At 44.1% G+C, this 20,319-nt stretch overlaps 1 protein-coding gene across 1 annotated transcript; it reads left to right on the top strand.

Moving 5' to 3' along the window:
* Nucleotides 1-798: 798 nt before the first annotated feature.
* On the top strand, nt 799-18,019 carry nlgn4xb (neuroligin 4 X-linked b). The gene is made up of 5 exons (XM_066686385.1): nt 799-1,273; nt 10,772-10,924; nt 13,824-14,009; nt 15,028-15,817; nt 16,829-18,019. The coding sequence occupies exons 1-5, from the start codon at nt 799-801 to the stop codon at nt 17,685-17,687; spliced, it is 2,463 nt and encodes an 820-aa protein (XP_066542482.1). The 3' UTR covers nt 17,688-18,019.
* The last annotated feature ends 2,300 nt before the right edge of the window (nt 18,020-20,319 follow it).

Consider the following 20,319-nt stretch of genomic DNA (forward strand, 5'->3'; position numbering starts at 1 on the left):
TCAAGGGCAAGTTTTTCCAATGGGAAGTTGGTCATGTAGCACATCAAAGAAGAGCAGAACTGTCTCAGACATTGATTGCCAGAAACAGATTTGCAATTTTCCTTGTGGCTCAAACTATACCAACACAGAAATTTCAAAACATTTGTTGTTCGTTAAAGGCTCAACCAGACCCTAAATGCCCAGCGCTACCTTGTACCTACAATGCTACAGTGTTCCCATCAATTCTGACCAAAGGTGGTGCTGAGAATTTAGGATCTCGTCAAGTCTCTAACGAGCCTTTAACGAACAACAAAAGCTTTGACCTTTGGCAATCAATTTCTGAGACAATTCTGATCTTCTTTGATCTGCTACATGACCAACTTCCCATTGGAAAAACTTGCCCTTGATCCAATATCGCAGCTTTCAAGACGGACGGCCATGTTCCAGACATGGCCTTAAAGACAGAGCCCCCTCACCCATTACTTGCTGGGGTATCCAGATATGTCATTTTCCCTTTCACTTCTGAAATAAAAGAAATTTGGGTCAACATCAGTTTTGTAAAATGTGACTTAGAAACCTATTTTCTGCCTAGTCTTGAGACTTCTCTCCTTTTGTCTCCTACAGGATGATAATTGAAAGTGGATCTGAGTTGGGAAAGTGACTTTGCCAACGAGGGATTGACAAGCAGGGGCAAACAAGTTGAGTCCAAACCTTTGAAATGGCGAGCAACAAGGGAATTTGTTTAATGTCGAGCTAGCCTTTTGACGGCTTCAGTAAGCAATTGGTTCTGCCTTGGACCTTTAAAGAAGGTAGGGAACCATGTCAAGGCTAAAGGAACCTAGGGAACCCTTTGGGTTGGTTCCTTCCGGCTCGTCTTCACGACTTTCCAACCTTCGCAATTCGCTCTTTCTCTTCATCCTGGGATTTACGGCCGTCGTCTGCCAGCAGATCCAGTACACCATGGTCACCACAAACTACGGGAAACTTCGAGGCTTCAGAGCATCTCTGCCTAGTGAAAGTCTGGGCCCAGTGGAACAATACCTAGGCGTCCCTTACGCAATGCCCCCTACGGGTGAGAGAAGGTTCCAGGCCCCAGAGCCTCCCAACTCTTGGCCTGGCATCAGGAACGCCACCCAGTTTGCCCCTGTGTGCCCTCAGTACCTGGAGGACCGGCTATTACTCAGCGACATGCTTCCTGTCTGGTTTACGGCCAATTTGGACACAGTAGCCACTTACATCCAGGACCAGAACGAAGACTGTCTGTACCTGAACATCTACGTGCCCACAGAGGAAGGTAATTACACTTATTTCCTGGGATTTATCTTTGTGTTTGTGTTGTTCTTCGGGTTAGACAGCGTTTAACACCGCATTAGCCTTTTTTTATGTGAACTCAGGATGTTACTATTACTGGCAGTGTTATAACCTTCTGCACCATTTACCTGGATTCATGTGTTCAGGTATCCAGGTATGTTATGGGGTAATTTAATTTTCTGGGTACTGTCATTACAGTAATTTAATTTGATTTATTTCACTGGACTTTGTACCAATTAATTTCATTTCTGGGTTCATTTCAACAGTTGCTGACAATGAATGAATGAATGAATGACTTCTCTGGGTATTGTACTTGTAACATGGTGGATGGATGCACAGAAACAAATACACATTAAACAAACGAGAATATGAAAAACAAGCCAGGAAACTAAACACAAGGCTAAGAATCCAGTAACATAAAGACTAAAACAAAAGGCTCAGCAGAGGACTAAGAAGAAAGCCAAGTACATACATTATACAAGACAACACAGGCAGGCTAGCACAAGAACAGGAAGGAAACAGAACAAGGAGAATACAAGACTAAACGGTGAGTAGTACATGCTGAGCTGAGGAGAGAACAAACAAAACCAGCTACAAAACTAAACAGAGCCAAAACAAAAGAAGGAAGACAGACCTAATAGCATCACATAACAGGGAGCTAACAGGGAGACACAGACATGAAAGAGGGGAGAAGATCAGAGTCAAACCAAGACCGGTAGAAGGAACGACAATAGTGATAATGACCCACAACCCAAGTGCCGAGAGACGACTTTAAAAACCTAAACAAAGAGAAAACAGGAAAGAAAACAAACAAAGCAGGAAGAGAAACAAGAGACAGAGGAGGGACCAATCATGACAGTACTGCATTTAACTCCTTGGCATTGTACTGGGTAAGTTCCCTGGAATAGTACAGAGTATATTCCGGAGTACAGTACTGGGTGATTTCTGGGTGCTGTCCTAATCTTATGTGAGTAAATAGTGGTACGTCTTTGTGTAAACTGCAGGGTCCATTTTATTGGATTTTAGCTGTTATTGCAAACATTAATTTGTGTCTCTGAACTTGATCAGTGTCAGAAAGTCTCATCCAACACCATTTGCCTCCATCTGTAATAATTAAGACCCTCCCGTGAACCGATGGTGGTTGATGGGGTCAGATGTTTATTCCCGACCTCGAGGTTCAGGGACTCCGACTGTATTTGCAGGAAAAGTGGAGTTGTTGTTGTTGTTAATCAAAGTTTTTCAAAACATAATTATCCAAGCCGTTGTAATCACCCTTTGCCATCTGGTTTGGGCACCCATGGGCACCATCTTGCACAAAGCTCATATCACACACAGAGCGTTTTTTAGAAACTTTGTCAAGAACTTTGGCTTCGTTTCAGTGGACGCGGGGACGGACGGTTACGGGCAAATGTCAGGGACTCTCGTTTAACGTCTCCAAATCGATGTTTAACGACGTTTTAACGATTTGGTGGCGACTCTTAATGAAAGTTTCCTGCAGAATTAGATAGAGACAATAACAACAGTAATGGCAGCATGTTGGTGCCGAGGGACCGAGGCTCCAGCGGTGAGAGCGGAGGATAAAGGATGAGTCAAGGGGAAGTGGTGAAATTACAGGCCACTGTTTTGACAAATTACAGCCGCACAAAGCTCCTGAAGTGGGACACTTGACTTATTTGTGGTGGTCTACGCTCACAAAGTGATTCACATACAGAGCTCTAATTAAACCTCATGATGAAGATATCAGTATCACACCACATGTCCAGAACCCAGCGACTTTACACTGCGCCCAGTGTGTACAATCTTTGGATATACACATGAAATGAAAGTGGATGCTCTGGAGCAGCTGCACATGAGCTTAACGTCACTATGCCAAATGCCAAGAGTCTGAAAGAGGGGTATAAATGTGGAGCTACTGGTGTTTCGTGATCTAGAAGTAATCATCCAAAATAAGCACCTGATATCAGGTTTAAATGAAGTTAAAATGAAGGCAGAATGCCATCAAATCCTCACAGCATTCAGTGTAAGGCCTTCCTAGAGGATTAGGGTTGTACTTTTACTGCAGTGACTCCAAAAACAGTGTTTTCTTCTTCATTATTTCGAGCCCCTTTATTTAATTACATCCAGATGCAGAAAATCTCAGGCCTGAAGCAGGCATAAAGGACAAGCTGGCTTTAAATTCACCCAGAAGCCACTGAAACTGTTTGGCACTAGTTTGTTTGGTGTGTATGTGATGCCAAAGGCCAGCAGCTGCCCCTTCAGAGCCAATCAAAGTCCTGCTGGTCACTCCAGTGCTGAATATCACACTTACTGTCACCTAAATACTCTCTGTCCATTTCCATCCTCTTCTGTCTCAGGTCTGTGCTATTATAGGCGTTAGTGAGATGTTAAAGTTAATGTTTAAAGGGAATGTCTATCATTGTGCGTAATCGCAGGTCTCTCATTTTGTTTACATTCAGAAGTTAAGCGTGTTTTAAGGTGGAATGGTATATTTGAGGGGAAAACACAGCTATTGTTTGTCGGTGGCTGAAGTGGGGAGGAATCCCCAGCGGCTGTCTGGTCTCAAAATATATATTTTGTTTTCGAAAAATCACGAGAGAATTTATGCCAGGTGCGAAACACATGCTGTTTTTCTTCCAGAACACTCTGCAATGAACAGTACATGTTTGATTTGGCAATGATTTTGCAGCAAAAACACACGTATGAAGATTTGGAGGTAAATATTATTAATATTTCTGAAATGAAAACAGCTCAGGTTCAAGAAGTTGGTTGTTATTTCAGCTATAAACCAGTACGTAGTGAAATGACACAATGTTCCTACAGAACCATGGGGCAATAGGTATCAAATCTGCTGCATAACTGCCAGGTGTTCGCCTATGATTGGACAATTGGGGCAAAAGTTTTTTGTGTGAATCTGGAATAAGGAAAAACCTTTTGAACATTCAGAGAACAATTTAAAATTTTCCCACACACAAAGTGGAAATATTTAGAATTGAAAATGCTATTTATTTTGCAGCAAAATTTGTAATATTTTAATATCTATTAAAGGCAATGTCTAAAATTGTGGGGAATTTTATCTGTTATCTAATCTGCTTATATTCAGAAGCTCCACATCTTTTAAGGTGGAGCGGTGTGTCTGAGTATAAAGTGACTGTATCTTGTTGGTGTCTGAAGTGTAAGTTGTCTGTAAGTTTTTATTCTCTGTTTGAATTCCCACAGAAACTTATCTGTAAAATGAGTTGTTTAGTTTGGTAACACTGTCGGTAACGCAGTTAGCCGTCTCCCGAGTTTGGAGACACTTCCACCTTAATGTGATCTGAAACAGCTAAAATAAGTAAGTGTTACTCACCTATGGAGCAGGAATAGAGCAAGATCCTCATCTCAGTTTAGGTTTTTCAGTGTTTGGAATCTCTTTGTTGTCTAAAAACCTCCAGATGGCGTTTCTCTGCCGTGTGCAGAGAGAGAGAAAGCCTAGCATACCAGACTGAGACACTTTGTTTTTTACCCATTTACAGACACTGGGGCTTCGTAAACTCATTAGACTAGTTTCCAGAGCAAACCGACTGGAGAGCAGCACATGGTGAGGAAACATCACCATATTAGTTTTATTAAAAGGGTTTTTAAATTAAAATTGTGAACTTCGTATTTAAAGCTGTGGAGAAAGTGGAACCCATAAGAGCGGTGTGACATCTGGCATCATCCCCAAGGGCAGCACTCGAAAAAAACATCCATAATTGTCTGCACAGATTCTCCTTCACACTATGAAAGAGCCCTTATACTGACACCTAGCCAGAGTCTGGAGTTCTGTATTAAACACATTTGAAACATGGGGGACCCCACATCATGGAGAATAAAATGGTTCATTTAGGCACGACAGAGCAATTTGATTTTTTTTATCTCCTGTGAGCTGCACTTTATAGAAAAAATGTTCAGTCAATGTTATAAATAATTGCATGGTAAAATTGACTGATAGCTCCTTCTGCTGTTGGTCAGAAAAGACATGCTTCGGTCAAGAAGCCATTACTGACAAAAAAAGACAAACTAATAACAAAAGGAGAAAATCCAGGAAGATGCTTCTGTTTCTCAGAAAAGAGTGAACTGATCGCCCCAGACTTGTAAACAACTTCTAAGACTGAACTTATCTTAGAGAATGTTTACATTTTCCTGACTTGAAAGCAACATTCATGAGAAAGGGACAAAGTGTCTCGTCCGTTATGCTAGGCTTTCTCTCTCTCTGCTCACGGCAGAGAAACGCCACCTGGAGGTTTATAGAGAAAGAAGAAAATCCAAACTCTGAAAATCACGAACAGAGTTGAAGATGTTGCTCTATTCCTGCTCCATAGGTGGGTAACACTGACTTATTTTTTCTGTTACAGTTACATTACTTAAGGTGGAACTGACTCTAAATTCAGGAGAGCACTAACTGCATGAAAGTAAACGCAGAGTGAAAGTGCTACAAAACTAAACTAAGCTTGAGTTACAGATGAGTTTCTGTGGGAATTCAAACAGTGAATAAAACTTTACAGACAAGCTACACTTCAGACACCAACAAGATACAGTCACTTCTTACTCAGACACACCGCTCCACCTTAAAAGACGTGGAGCTTCTGAATGTAAGCAGATTAGATAACAGATAAAATTCCCCACAATTGTAGATGTTCTCTTTAATAGATATTAAAATATTACAAATTTTGCTGCAAAATAAATAGCGTAGTGTAAATAAAATTTCCACTTTGTGTGTGGGAAAATTTTAAATAAAAAAAAAGTTTTTTCTTATTCCAGATTCACACAAAAAATTTGCCCAATAGGCGATGTTTTATGTTTTCATTTCAGAAATATATATTTACCCCCAAATCTTCGTATGTGTGTTTTTGCTGCAAATCATTGCCAAATCGAACATGTACTGCTCATCTCAGTGTGTTTTGGAAGAAAAACAACATGTGTCTCGCACATGGCATCCATTTTCACGTGTGTTTTTATGACAAAATATATATTTTGAGACCAGACGAAGTCACTGCGGGTTCCTCCTGCTGAAAGAGGACCCGGCAGAAACACAGTAACAATCCTGATTTTAAAAACAACAAAGCCTGACGACTTTGGCAAAACTGGTAGCAACAACATGCCCAGCTTCACGTCACTCTTCCTCTGGGGGGCGCTGTAAGTGGGGGTGAGGTGTCTGTGTTTGTTTCTTTATTATTAACACTGAGAAACGACCAAGTGGCGCAGAGTGTGAGGAGGGCACTTTCCACTCGTAAAAACGCAGCAGGAGGACGGCATCATCGGGGGCGGGGACACGGGATCGCTAATCTGCATGTGACATGTACATTTTTATATTGCACTGAAGAAGATGTGGATCCTGTTTAACCAACCAGTGTTGTTTGTGTTGTGCTGCTTTTTCCAGACGTTCCTCCTTCAAAAACGGACAAGTAATTTTCCCACACAAAGACGAGGCCGGGAATCTTTCATTTTCCATTTCATTTATTCTCTCCGCAGCAAAGAAATGATCATCTCATTTTCTCCCTCTCCCTCTTTGTCTCCGTCTGTTTGTTTCGGCAGGTGAATGAGCTCCTTTCATTAGCATAAAAAAATGGAAAAACAGGACAACGTCTTTGGTTCAGGGGCCGGATATTGTTCCATTTTATTTCCGGAGAAACACAGGGATGTTGTCATGATCCCATTAGCGCTTTTCCCATTTAGAGGCGTCTGAATATCTACTGCAGACAAAGGAGGCTCAATTAGTTCCCGCCGGGATTTATCTGTGTCCAACCAGACAAGGCCTCTCTCTCTCTCTCTCTCTCTCTCTCTCTCTCTCTCTCTCTCTCTCTCTCTCTCTCTCTTTCTCTGTCTCTCTTCATGGGAATGCAGTTCACGTCCCAGAGCGATACGTGAATCACACGCTAAACATAGCACACGCCGTACGCCGTAGTAAAAAACACAGTTTATCAGTATTTATGACCTTCTTCAATAATAATAATAATAATAATAATACACCTGCCATTGCTTATAATAACTTTAAGCTCATGTGCCGCTGCTCCAGTGTCTCCCTCATTCTGTGAAAAAGGCTGTCCATATTAGCACTACATTTTGCAACATTGCTGTGAGCATTTAATTGCATACAAATAGAGTGTTTATGTGTATATTTATTTATTTATTTATTTATTTATTTATTCATTGTCTGTAACCACAATATTCCAGAATTCCAGTTCAGGGTCTGAAGCACTTGGCGCAGTGTGGGAACACACTAGAGGGGGCACCAGTCCTTCACAGGGCGACACACATTCACTCACACACTCACACCTATGGACATATTTGAGTCGCCAATCCACCTACCAACGTGTGTTTTTGGGCCGTTGGAGGAAACCGGAGCACCCGGAGGAAACCCACACAGACACAGGGAGAACACACCACACTCCTCACAGACAGTCACCCGGACGAAACCCACACAGACACAGGGAGAACACACCACACTCCTCACAGACAGTCACCCGGAGGAAACCCACGCAGACACAGGGAGAACACACCAAACTCCTCACAGACAGTCACCCGGAGGAAACCCACGCAGACACAGGGAGAACACACCAAACTCCTCAAAGACAGTCACCCGGAGGAAACCCACGCAGACACAGGGAGAACACACCACACTCCTCACAGACAGTCACCCGGAGGAAACCCACGCAGACACAGAGAGAACCCACCACACTCCTCACAGACAGTCACCCGGAGGAAACCCACGCAGACACATGATGAAGTGCTTACAGAGGATGAGTGAATGAATACATTAATCTGTTGTCATAGAGAAATCATTATTGGCTTTGAAAGCTGAGGTTTGTTGAAGGTGTCCTTTAAGGAGTGCTGTGTTTGAGTCTTTTAGTCACTCCATCCTCTCTGAGTCAGAGAGAGAGAGAGAGATACAGACAAAAAGAGGGATGGAGAGTGAGAAATAGAGCAACAGAGAGAAGGAGAGAGGGCTTAGGTGCAGCTGCTCCAGCGTGTCACTGCTTTTCTAAAGTTGTTCACATATCTTTAGAAATCTCGAGCGTACTTTCCTCGTCTGGTTCTGAAACCCAGCTGTTTGGTTTGACCTTTGTGGATATTTTGAGGCTCAGAAAGTGGAGATGTAATCACACACACACACACTCACACACACACTTTGCGTTTTCCAGATCCGGACGCTTTTTAGGCACAGATTTGCATTTAGATGAGGGCCAGGTCCCTGTGGGAGTGGAGGAGGTTTTCAGACGACAGGAAAAACGAGTGGAATACCAGACTCAAACCCCCCCTCTCCCCCCAACACCCAAACACCATCAGAAACACCCCTCTTCGCCAGGGTGTGTGCTTTAAACACTCTCCTACAGTGTTAGGTCCATAACAAGTCACAGTGCTTCTTAATCAGCTCTTACATCCATCTCTGGTCACACTGATCGTAACTTTAAAGATATGCTCCCCTCGTCTCCACAGTGGAACACAGTTCTGTTTTTTAATGAAACGTCTGTGACCTGCTTTGGTCTAAACCCCACAGGCCCCACAGCAGCGTTCTCCCCCTGTCTAAACCGTCCTGCTTAGAACGCCCGCTTTCAGCGCCTGTTCCTTTAAACGATAATGAGCCGCTCGCTGTTCACCCCGACCCCGAGCGCACAGCAGTGAGGAGCGAGGAGCAGAAGCTCTGGTTTTTAGCTGTTTTCGCTCAGTTCTCTTTCTTCTCCGTTCTTGTTTTCTCTGTTTTTACAAAGTGCGTTTAAACTCATCTTTGTGCGCTCACATAAACGCGGGTCCAGCGCTGTGATTGGAAGACGAGGGGGTGAAGTGATTCTAAAGTCTGTACATGATGTCAGAAGCAGAGCAGAATCAGAACGACTCATTTTATCTCACTGACTTAGGCAGCACAAAGAAAACTGACTGGGGTTCATGTTTGTGGGTTGTGTGTGGGTTGATGGACTCCAGATTCACATGTTAATGTTTATATGCATTGAACAAGGAATTTTGTCATGATTTAGATCTAACTGTAAACTAGAGGACTTGTAAAACACTATACCGGAGTCTAAAAGGGCCACTGTCTGCACAAACCAAGACTAACAGGACGTCAGACAGCTGTCCTAACTACCTCACACCACACGCTGGCACCCCAACTCCCACAGGATTCATCATTTTATTCTAACTCTGGAATAAAGCTTATTGCCAGTCCCCTCACCACACACCATATATTAAGGCAAGAGGAGATGAGAGCGGGGTTGGCACGGTGTCGCAGCAGGTAGTGTCGCAGTCACACAGCTGCAGGGACCTGGAGGTTGTGGGTTCAGTTCCCACTCCGAGTGACTGTCTTTGAGGAGTGTGGTGTGTTCTCGCTGTGTCTGTGTGGGTTTCCTCCGGGTGACTGTCTGTGAGGAGTGTGGTGTGTTCTCCCTGTGTCTGCATGGGTTTCCTCCGGGTGACTGTGAGGAGTGTGGTGTGTTCTCTCTGTGTCTGTGTGGGTTTCCTCCGGGTGACTGTCTGTGAGGAGTGTGGTGTGTTCTCCCTGTGTCTGCATGGGTTTCCTCCGGGTGACTGTCTGTGAGGAGTGTGGTGTGTTCTCCCTGTGTCTGCATGGGTTTCCTCCGGGTGACAGTCTGTGAGGAGTGTGGTGTGTTCTCCCCGTGTCTGCATGGGTTTCCTCCGGGTGACTGTCTGTGAGGAGTGTGGTGTGTTCTCCCCGTGTCTGCATGGGTTTCCTCCGGGTGCTCCGGTTTCCTCCCACAGTCCAAAAACACACATTGATAGGTTGATTGGCGACTCAAAAGTGTCCGTAGATGTGAGTGAATGTGTGTGTTTCTGTGTTGCCCTGTGAAGGACTGGCGCCCCCTCCAGGGTGTATTCCCGCCTTGCGCCCAATGATTCCAGATAGGCTCTGGACCCACCGCGACCCTGAACTGGATAATGATGAGATGAGAGGGAGGGACAGAGCAGTTTATTGAAGACTTGGACGGTCAGGAGGACAGAGAGAGGGACCACAGGAGCAGATTTAGGACATTTACACCAAGACTGATATCCGGACCTCGGTTTTACATCTCAGTGAAAGACGGCACTGTTTATTGAGTACAGTTTCCCCCTCACTGCGCCCCGGCATTGGGATCCACACAGATCACAGGGACAGCACCCACCTCCTCAACACCACCTCCAGCACCACCCAAACATTCCCAGGAGTTGGAGGAGGAGGTCTCCAATCCGAGACCTGGTCCAAACCTGATGTGCATCGGTGGCTGTCACGGTTAAGTTTGTTTGGGGTTTACATCCTAACTTTAGTCATTGATAAGTGCACCCTTTAGCGAGCATTTTCTCCAAACCTATGACACTGAAACGGGAGCTCAACACGTTCAGAGGAGAACACTAACTTCTGATTCTCTTTAATTAGCTGTGCGTCTGTGTTTTTGTGTTGAAAATTGAGCCTGAATGTGTTTTAATGTCTGTTAATATTATTAAAACTGCATTCTCCCACGTTCCTGTGTTCTAGACGTTCCAGAGGACGACGTTCCGAAGCCGGTGATGGTGTATATTCACGGCGGCTCCTATGTGGAGGGGACGGGGAACATGATGGACGGTAGCGTCCTCGCCAGCTACGGCAACGTCATCGTGGTCACCATCAATTACAGACTCGGGGTCCTCGGTCAGTTCTGTTTACATTCATCACATTTACCTCAGACTTATTTAAAGGTCCAGTGGTTGCTCCACGGCTCTCTCTGCTGTTGCAGGGCGTAGTTCCCTTTTATAGCACTGTTTATGAAATCAGGAGGGAGGCAGTGTGGTTGTTTCCCACCCTCTTCCAGTTACAGTGCACTTTCTGCAGTGCCGAACAGCAACAGCTCTATTCTCCCTGTTACAGCTCAGTGGAGCATCACAATGATGTTGAAGCTTATTCTATTCATCTGTGTCTATATCTCTGTGGGTCTGCTGATGCTGTGATGTAGCGCTTGTAGATTCATTCATTCATTCATTCATTGTCTGTAAGCGCTTATCCAGTTCAGGGTCGCGGTGGGTCCAGAACCCACCCGGAGTGCAGTGGCTGAGTCCAGGTCAGTGCCTCATTTATGACCTCAAGCCCACCCCACACCTTTCTCCCCTCACCCTCCAACCTGTGATGACCCTGGAATAAATTGCACTGGCGAAAAACTCCGACAACACAAAGCAGAGTGTAATTAACCTTTATCAGCGCCGGGCGGTGGAGGTGAGCGAGGCTTTGTCCGAGTCTGAATTAGACGCCAGAATCCAGACCCCTGCGTAAATAACGACAAATAATGGTGATTCCTTTAAGTGCTTTAAGTCTGTCTTTTTCACAACAAACCGCTTCCATTAAAGTGTTTATTTAAATTATTTTTTACAAGCTTCAAGTGCCACACTGCTCTGTCGTCCCTGACGATGGTGGACGAAGTACGCAGATCATGTACAGGGCTTGGACAATGAAAGTGAAACACCTGGTTTTAGACCACAGTCATTTATTAGTATGGTGTAGGGCCTCCTTTTGCGGCCAATACAGCATCAGGTCGTCTTGGGAATGACATACACAAGTCCTGCACAGTGGTCAGAGGGATTTGAAGCCATTCTTCTTGCAGGATAGTGGCCAGGTCTCTATGTGATGCTGGTGGAGGAAAACGTTTCCTGACTCGCTCCTCCAAAACACCCCAAAGTGTCTCAATAATATTTAGATCTGGTGACTGTGCAGGCCATGGGAGATGTTCAACTTCACTCTCATGTTCATCAAACCAATCTTTCACCAGTCTTGCTGTGTGTATCGGTGCATTGTCGTCCTGATACACGGCACCACCTTCAGGACACAGTGTTTGAACCATTGGATGCACATGGTCTTACTGGTGCAATGTGCAGTTAATGAAGACTGGCCACAAGGCTGCTCCAATTTAGCCCTGAAACCTCCCACACTACAATGACAGGTGTTTCAGTTTCATTGTCCAACCCCTGTGTATATTACTCCAGTAAAAGTCCACCGTTTATGTTTTCACTCGAGTACAAAAGTATTTGCCTTTAAATGTAGTATCAAAAGTAAAGGTATGATGATTTATTATGGTTCTAACATAGACTCTGGATTAATCGACTCGATTGTTATTAATTATTCTGACATCAATATCTCATGTATATCTATAACGACTGCAATGAAACAAGTCGTTTTGGTTTAAGATTTATAGCAACTTAGCTACAGTTTAATTAAAGAATACATAAATAATTTTAAAAAATAATAATTGCAGGCCTTTGTTCATAAACAAACTCGCTAAAACATGGACATCGTTTTGTATAAATTCACAGAAGAGATGTGTGACGAGCCAGGGCCTCTGTGGCAGGTTCGTATTTTCCTCCATCCTTTTGGCACTCCTGCTGGCACTCGGCGCTGCTGCACTGATGCTGAACTGCAGAGCTCTGTCTGGGCCGACCCTCTTTAACAAAGCACGGGCTGTAACCTGATGTGTGCGATTATGCACTTCTTTTACTTTGAAATTTAATTTTGTTCAAGCACCGCATGAGACAAAAATAACGACAGGTTTCTCATAACGTAGTGGAATAAAAAGTAAGATATTTGACTTTTAAATGTAGTGAAGTTAAAGCAAAAAGTTGCCAAAATAAAAAAAAACTCCAGTAAAGTAAAGATACACAAAAAACAGTCACCAATTACATTCACTTCATTACTGTCCACCGCTGGTCCCTGAGTGCACCTGTTTACGCTCCAGTTGTCCACTGGGGACGTCCATGTTTACAGCAGGATCCCTGTAGAATCTCTAAAGTGTCCATATGGAAGTGTTTTTCCTTACAATTGTTTTTGAAATTTTCAAAATACTCAAAAGTGTCCGTAGGTGTGAGTGTGTGAGTGAATGTGTGAGTGTGTGTCGCCCTGTGATGGACTGGCGCCCCCTCCAGGGTGTGTTCCCAGTGTTTCCAGGTAGGCTCCGGACCCACCGCAACCCTGAACTGGATAAGGGTTACAGATATGAATGAATGAGTATTTTGAATACATTGAATGAAATCATAATGAATTACAAATGGCTTACATTTTCTGTGTGTGCAATTTAACCAGTCTGTAGTTTCTACAAGTACAAGCCATTTATTTATACAACACAACAAACAGACATCAGATATTGAGCAAAGTGCTTCACAAAAAGAAGATCAAAATTAAAATCTAAGAAAGTAATGTGCAATTATTTGTCATTGTACAACATACAATAAAATGTGTCTTCCACAATTATCCCGTCTGTGGTAGTGAACACCCACACACACTAGGGACCCGTGGAGCAGTTGTGGGTTCAGTGCCATGCTCAAGGTCCCCTCAGCCGTGGATTGATGCAGGGGGACAGTGCTGTTCCTTCACTCCCACCGCCCCCTGTTTTCCTGATGTTGGAGAATTAGTTCTGGATCACAAACACAACTGTAACTCATCTCAAAGGTGGAAGATCCAGCTTAGTGCTGGGGGGGCTTTACACCCCTTTGGCAGACTCTTGGCATTGGACACTCGCTGCTCCTCGGGTTGTGGTCATAGCTCTGATTAAGATTGTTTTGTTGTTCAGGGTTCTTGAGCACGGGAGATCAAGCTGCCAAGGGGAACTACGGTCTCCTGGACCAGATCCAGGCTCTTCGCTGGGTGAAGGAGAACATCCACTCATTCAACGGAGACCCTCGCAGAGTCACTATCTTCGGTTCTGGAGCCGGAGCATCATGCGTCAGCCTCCTGACCCTGTCGCACTATTCAGAAGGTAAACAGCTTTTAGACTGTGCTCTTCTCAGAGAAATACACATTCGAAATTACACTCACAGCAAGTTATAAATCGATAGACAAATACTTGTTGAAAATACTACCACCGACTATAGATGATTTCTAAGGTGTAATCAAAATTGTATTTATTATGGATAAACTTGTATTTAATGAAAGTACACAGGCTGATATATTTAAAGGGTTAAACTAGGATGAGTAAGCTCTGTATATAGTGGCAATATATGGAATTTGAATCTTGCATTTAGCTTTTCTTAAACATGTAATAGACATAACCAAACAATTTATTTTTTCTTTACATAAGCCTCTTCTTTTTTCAATGAAATATGGAATTAGACGTTATGAATCTTGAAGTTTTGTGATGCTTGTATGGTATCTAATCTATTCAACTCGGCTCGGCTCTACACGCTTTTCAGTCCCTGGTCCCTGGTTGGTTTTCCACTCCCACAGCCCCCACCCCCCACCCCTGAAATGTATTGGGTGTTGTCTCAAACTCCTGTCTTTAGGAACAGTGGGCTTTGGAAGCCTCAACAATGGCGGTGGAACGCTATGCGATGTTTACTCATTGTATGTTGGCTTGTTTTTGAAGCTGCCATTGTGAGTCGTATAAAAACAAATGTGATCTCTGCTGTAGCTGGAGATTTTACAGATGGAGAGTTAGTGCTGGTTGTCTGCACTGCGTGGCGTAGAGTGACGTCTCTCTCTGGACAATCAGCGCTCTGCAAGGTTTACACACCACAGTTTAGTCCCTACTCAGCTCACTCTGAACCACGAGACTACAACAGTGACGCGGTTCCAGGATCAGATTTACCTGATGGAGAAATGAAAGAGCAGAGTATAGCTGAGTAGAGTAGAGAACATGCAGTGGGAAAGAGAGTAGAAGTGACATTGGTTTGAATGATATCAGCTCTGTGCTTAAGATCAAATAGATGCGAAAATGGTCAAAAGGTCCTCCTTCCTGTAAGCTCTGATTAACTCTCTCTCCTTCATTTGTGCCTCAGACCTGTTCCAGAAAGCCATCATCCAGAGCGGGACAGCGCTGTCCAGCTGGGCGGTGAACTACCAGCCGGCTAAATACACTCGGATGCTTGCTGAGAAGGTCGGCTGCAACGAGGATGACTCCCTGGAGCTGGTGCAGTGTCTCCAGAACAAGAACTACAAGGAGCTGATCGAGCAGAGCATCTCTCCAGCAAAGTACCACATTGCCTTTGGGCCCGTGATCGATGGAGATGTGATTCCTGACGATCCGCAGATCCTCATGGAGCAGGGGGAGTTCCTCAACTATGACATCATGCTGGGCGTCAACCAGGGGGAGGGCTATAAATTTGTGGATGGCATCGTAGACAGTGAGGACGGTGTCACCGGAAATGATTTTGAATTCGCTGTGTCGGATTTCGTGGACAATTTGTACGGCTACCCGGAGGGCAAGGACACTTTACGGGAGACGATCAAGTTCATGTACACTGATTGGGCAGATAAAGAGAACCCAGAAACCAGGCGCAAAACCCTGGTTGCACTTTTCACAGATCACCAGTGGGTGGCGCCAGCTGTAGCTACTGCAGATTTACACGCCCAGTATGGCTCACCCACATACTTCTACGCCTTCTATCACCACTGCCAGAGTGAGATGAAGCCGGCCTGGGCTGACTCTGCCCACGGAGACGAGCTCCCCTATGTGTTCGGGATCCCCATGATCGGACCCACGGATCTCTTCAGCTGTAACTTCTCCAAGAATGACATCATGCTCAGTGCCGTGGTCATGACCTACTGGACCAACTTCGCCAAAACCGGGTGAGTCCTACAAGGCATTATGGCATATGTGGTGATTGGGCTGTTAATTATTATTCATTCATTCATTCATTCAGTGTCTGTAGCCCTTATCCAGTTCAGGGTCGCGGTGAGTCCAGAGTCTACCTGGAATCACTGGGCGCAAGCTGGGAACACACCCTGGAGGGGGCACCCGTTCTTTGCAGGGCGACACACACTCACACATTCACTCACACCTACGGACACTTTTGAGTCGCCTATCCACCTACCAACGTATGTTTTTGGAAAGTGGGAAGAAACTGGAGCACCCGGAGGAAACCCACGCAGACACAGGGAGAACACACCAAACTTAACCTATAGCTGTAATTCAACATTCTCCAATCTTTTGTCATTTTATGCTAATTTTATGGTAATATTCATTCACCTAAAAAATAAACTAAAATTTTTTTAGTTTTAGTGCACTGTGTTCATGATGGCGAACATATGAAATCCCCATCATCCCCAGGAACAGTATGTAATACTTTTACAGCTTTAAAATCAATGTGATACTGAGAATAGAGCCTCTGTTTTTTGCTACTCTCAGCTCAGCACTGCAGAAACGTCACAGGGCGACACACACTCACATGTTCATTTTCTCTCGTCTCTACTCTTTTTTCACCTCACAATTCTTTACACAGTGGTTTTATTTCATTTATATTTTATTTATTTAGTAAATGTAGTGTCCTTAATATCTTTTATTGCAAAATATATATAGTTTGTTGCAAGAGTGTAAGTGCATTATTATGATATTGTATTGTCATTATCTCACTGGCATAAAGTGGTCTTAAAATGACAATAATATCATTTATCACAATTATTTCTGGGACAATATATCGACCACAAAAATGGCTACTGTGGCAGGTCTAGTTCATTCACTCATTCATCTTCTTTTCCGCTTGATTCGTTGCAGGGTCGTGGTAGGCCTAGTTCTTGATACTTAAATTAAAATTAAAAATGTTTTAATCAATTTAAAGTATGATTTCTCCTCCGTTCCAGAGATCCGAATCAACCAGTTCCCCAGGACACGAAATTCATCCACACAAAACCAAACCGCTTCGAGGAGGTGGCGTGGTCCAAGTACAACCCCAAAGACCAGCTTTACCTGCACATCGGCCTCAAGCCCCGCGTCCGGGACCATTACCGAGCCACCAAGGTGGCCTTCTGGCTGGAGCTGGTGCCGCACTTACACAACATCCACGAGCTTATCCATTATGTCTCGTCCACCACCAAGATCCCGCCTCAGGACACGACTCCCTTCTCCTACACCAAACGACTGTCCAACAAACTGTGGCCTTCCACCACTCGGCATCCTGCCGTTCCTGCGGGGAACACAAAGCAGTCCCAGGACCAGCAGAAACCTCCGGACCAAGATGATGGATCAGTGCTCATCGAGGCGAGGGATTACTCAACGGAGCTAAGCGTCACCATCGCAGTAGGCGCTTCTCTGCTGTTCCTGAACATCCTGGCCTTTGCGGCGCTCTACTACAAGAAGGATAAGCACCGTCTGGAGTCGAGCCGGCGTCTCAGTCCTCCAAGGAACCTCGCCAATGACTTGCCTAGAGTCCAGAGCGAGGAGCTGATGTCTTTGCAGATGAAGCAGCTGGATCACGACCACGATCACGATTGCGAGTCGCTTCAGGGACACGATATCCTCCGACTACCCTGCCCTCCGGATTACGCTCTGACTCTCCGACGATCTCCAGATGATATTCCCCTCATGACCCCCAACACCATCACCATGATCCCCAATTCCCTGTCGGGGATGCAGTCCTCCTACCATCCCTTTAGCACATATGCTAACAGCACTCCCAGCAATACTGGCCTCCCTCACGGACACTCCACCACTCGGGTATAACTCGGTGGTGAGCTACAGATTATTTAAGTAAATGAAAGCGTGTTATTTTGTTACTGACTCTCACCACGGAGGACGCGGCGACACCTGGTTAAACCTGTATAATGTGAACAGTGAATGTAATGATTTTCACTTCTATGGCGCAGCAAATGACTCTACGTCACTCTTTAATAGATACAATCATACCAAGACCCCCGGTTTGCATTCTGATCTCTTTGCTCAAAGATTCTGATCTCCTCGGTCGGTTTGTTCATGTTATTGGATCAAGATTTGGAAGCTCTAGAATTATTTTCAGTTCTGGAAATGACTAGTCTTTATTAGGGGTGGGACAAAATATCGATACTCTGATTATATTATTTCATTTTCGTTTGCAATACCTTATTAATACGTAGCGTCAAATATCAATATTTTAACTGAAACGTAGGCGCTCCTAACTCCCTAAGAATCACCCTCCAGTTTTACTTACTGAAGTCACTGCTTCATTACTCCACATGGTGGCGCTAATCATATTCTATCTAGACATTTTCCCAGCAGAACTGCTCCAATTTACGACAGTTTATGGCCTTTTTACTACATGGGAATGATGTCACACTTGGAAGAGTTGCAGTCAGTGTGTGTGAGACACGAGCACGCTAAGCTATGCACTTAGTTGATTTATCGTAGAGAATTGTTGCAATATATTGAGTATCTCAGAGTCACAGTATATCGATATCATCGTTATCGTGAGCAACGTATCATGATAATATTGTATCGTGCAATGCCCTGTGATTAAAGTCTTAGTAATAATCTTTAGCGACATTAGCATAAGCTGTGAGCTCCGTGATTGTCTTAATTTCATAGATTTCATTCAGATATGGTCAATAAGACAAATAACGATATAAATACCATATTTGTTTAACAGTTCCACAGCACACCATACGTAAAGTCTCACAGATGTTTGACTTATTCAGTGAATGGTAAGACTTTTAAAAAGACTCTGATAAACCTCAGAAAATCAGAATCTGATGATAATCCTCTTAGTTTAATGAGAAACTACAAAGCCGTGGTTACACTAGACTGTACCCAGTGAAACGTCACAAGTGAATTCCCATTCATTTCAGTGAAATTATCCAAAGTGAGTGATTTTACGCCAGATGTGGTAAATGCACTGTGCTGTTCTGCACGCAGTATACTTCTATATTAATCTCCTACTGTGAGTGTCACGTGTGAACCGCAAAAATAAGCTTTGGGTCTATTTTTGAGGCATGCCGTGTGCAGCAGTCTAGCAGTTTCTATACAGAAGCAGTATAGAATTCAGTCCTCCTGCTGAATGTATAACTTAAACCGATAAATCTCAACAAATAGTTGTATTTTTAATTGTAGCGGCAGTGTTTCTAGAGCTCAAAACCTGACCTTTTACGAGTTCGAGCCCAACAGCCTGAAGTTCTAGGAAGGTTAATTTTGTTGGATATTTTTCTAACTTTAAGCTATGCATACATTTAGTCAACATAAACTTTATTTAATCAATATTCATATGGTGCTTTTCCACTGCATGGGATCAACTCGACTCGACTCACTTTTAGCTTAACGCTTTTCCACTCCCACAACTCCCCAACGAAATGGAGCTTGTGACATCCCGAAACCCTGTCTCTAATGGGAACCGCGGACTTTGGAAACCATAACAAGTGAATTCAGGTGCTGTTTTCTCGTTGTGTATTGCCTTGTTGTTGTTGTTTGGACTGAACATGGCTCAGTGGCCCAGTTCTTACAAATCAGTTTTCCTTCGCTTTCGCTGGAGATTTTCCTCAGCCACCGACCCGTTTGAACCTTTTCAGAATCCTTTGGGGGAATGTTACGAGCTGCTGCTGTGAGTCGATAAAAACAAATGTGAAAGCTGCTGTAACTTCAGAGATTTTACAAGTGGCAGGTTTGTGCTGGAGCTCTGCATTTAGTGGTGATTGACAGGTGTCTCCAGTCAGGGCTTTGCAGGGCTTACATTTGGTACCTACTCGGCTCAGTTGGAACCATAAGCGACAAGCGACTACGAAAGAACTCGGTTCCAGGCCAGTGGAAAAGCAAACGATTCGAGCTGAGTCAAGTCTGTAGGCTGCATGCAGTGGAAAAGCGGCAATTGAACGATTTTCGTGGATGGTATAATCACAGGAAAACAGAATCCGATTTCGCATGTTTGGCTTTTGGTAAAAAATTGCAAGTGTCACAGGTTCCAACGCACCTCACATACCACGCCACCTCTGGTGTGAAATCATCATTAGCCTGGTAGTTAGCGAACCCCACCGACTTGACTCAAACAGCAAATGTCTAATGTGACTGAGGCTGAATGTGAAGGATGAGATTTCTGCTTAGCATCAGTCGACAATAAACCCAACCACATGATGAAAAATGTTGATATGACGGAGAGACAGGAGAAATCAGGGTAAGGGTAGACATGCTCCCCATTAAACTCCATGTTACTGAGATACCATCATATCGGCAAGCCCCGATTATGGGAAAACTGAACAACTGGTACCTCCTTGTTGTTCTGTTTGTCTCGGCTCTGTTCTGTACATTTCAGTATTGGCACGTTTTGCGATTTGCACATCAGAGAGATCAGAACTAAAGCCGTGCTTCAGATTCATGGCTTAATCTTCAACAAAGA

The sequence above is a fragment of the Hoplias malabaricus genome, chromosome 12, assembly GCF_029633855.1.
Source record: "Hoplias malabaricus isolate fHopMal1 chromosome 12, fHopMal1.hap1, whole genome shotgun sequence".
Lineage (NCBI taxonomy): Eukaryota > Metazoa > Chordata > Actinopteri > Characiformes > Erythrinidae > Hoplias > Hoplias malabaricus.

Coding starts and splice junctions, on each gene's coding strand:
- nlgn4xb (XM_066686385.1), top strand. CDS start 799: ATGTCAAGGCTAAAGGAACCTAGGGAACCCTTTGGGTTGGTTCCTTCC. Junction 10,925..13,823: donor TTACAGACTCGGGGTCCTCG/GTCAGTTCTGTT, acceptor TTTGTTGTTCAG/GGTTCTTGAGCACGGGAGAT. Junction 15,818..16,828: donor ACCAACTTCGCCAAAACCGG/GTGAGTCCTACA, acceptor CCTCCGTTCCAG/AGATCCGAATCAACCAGTTC.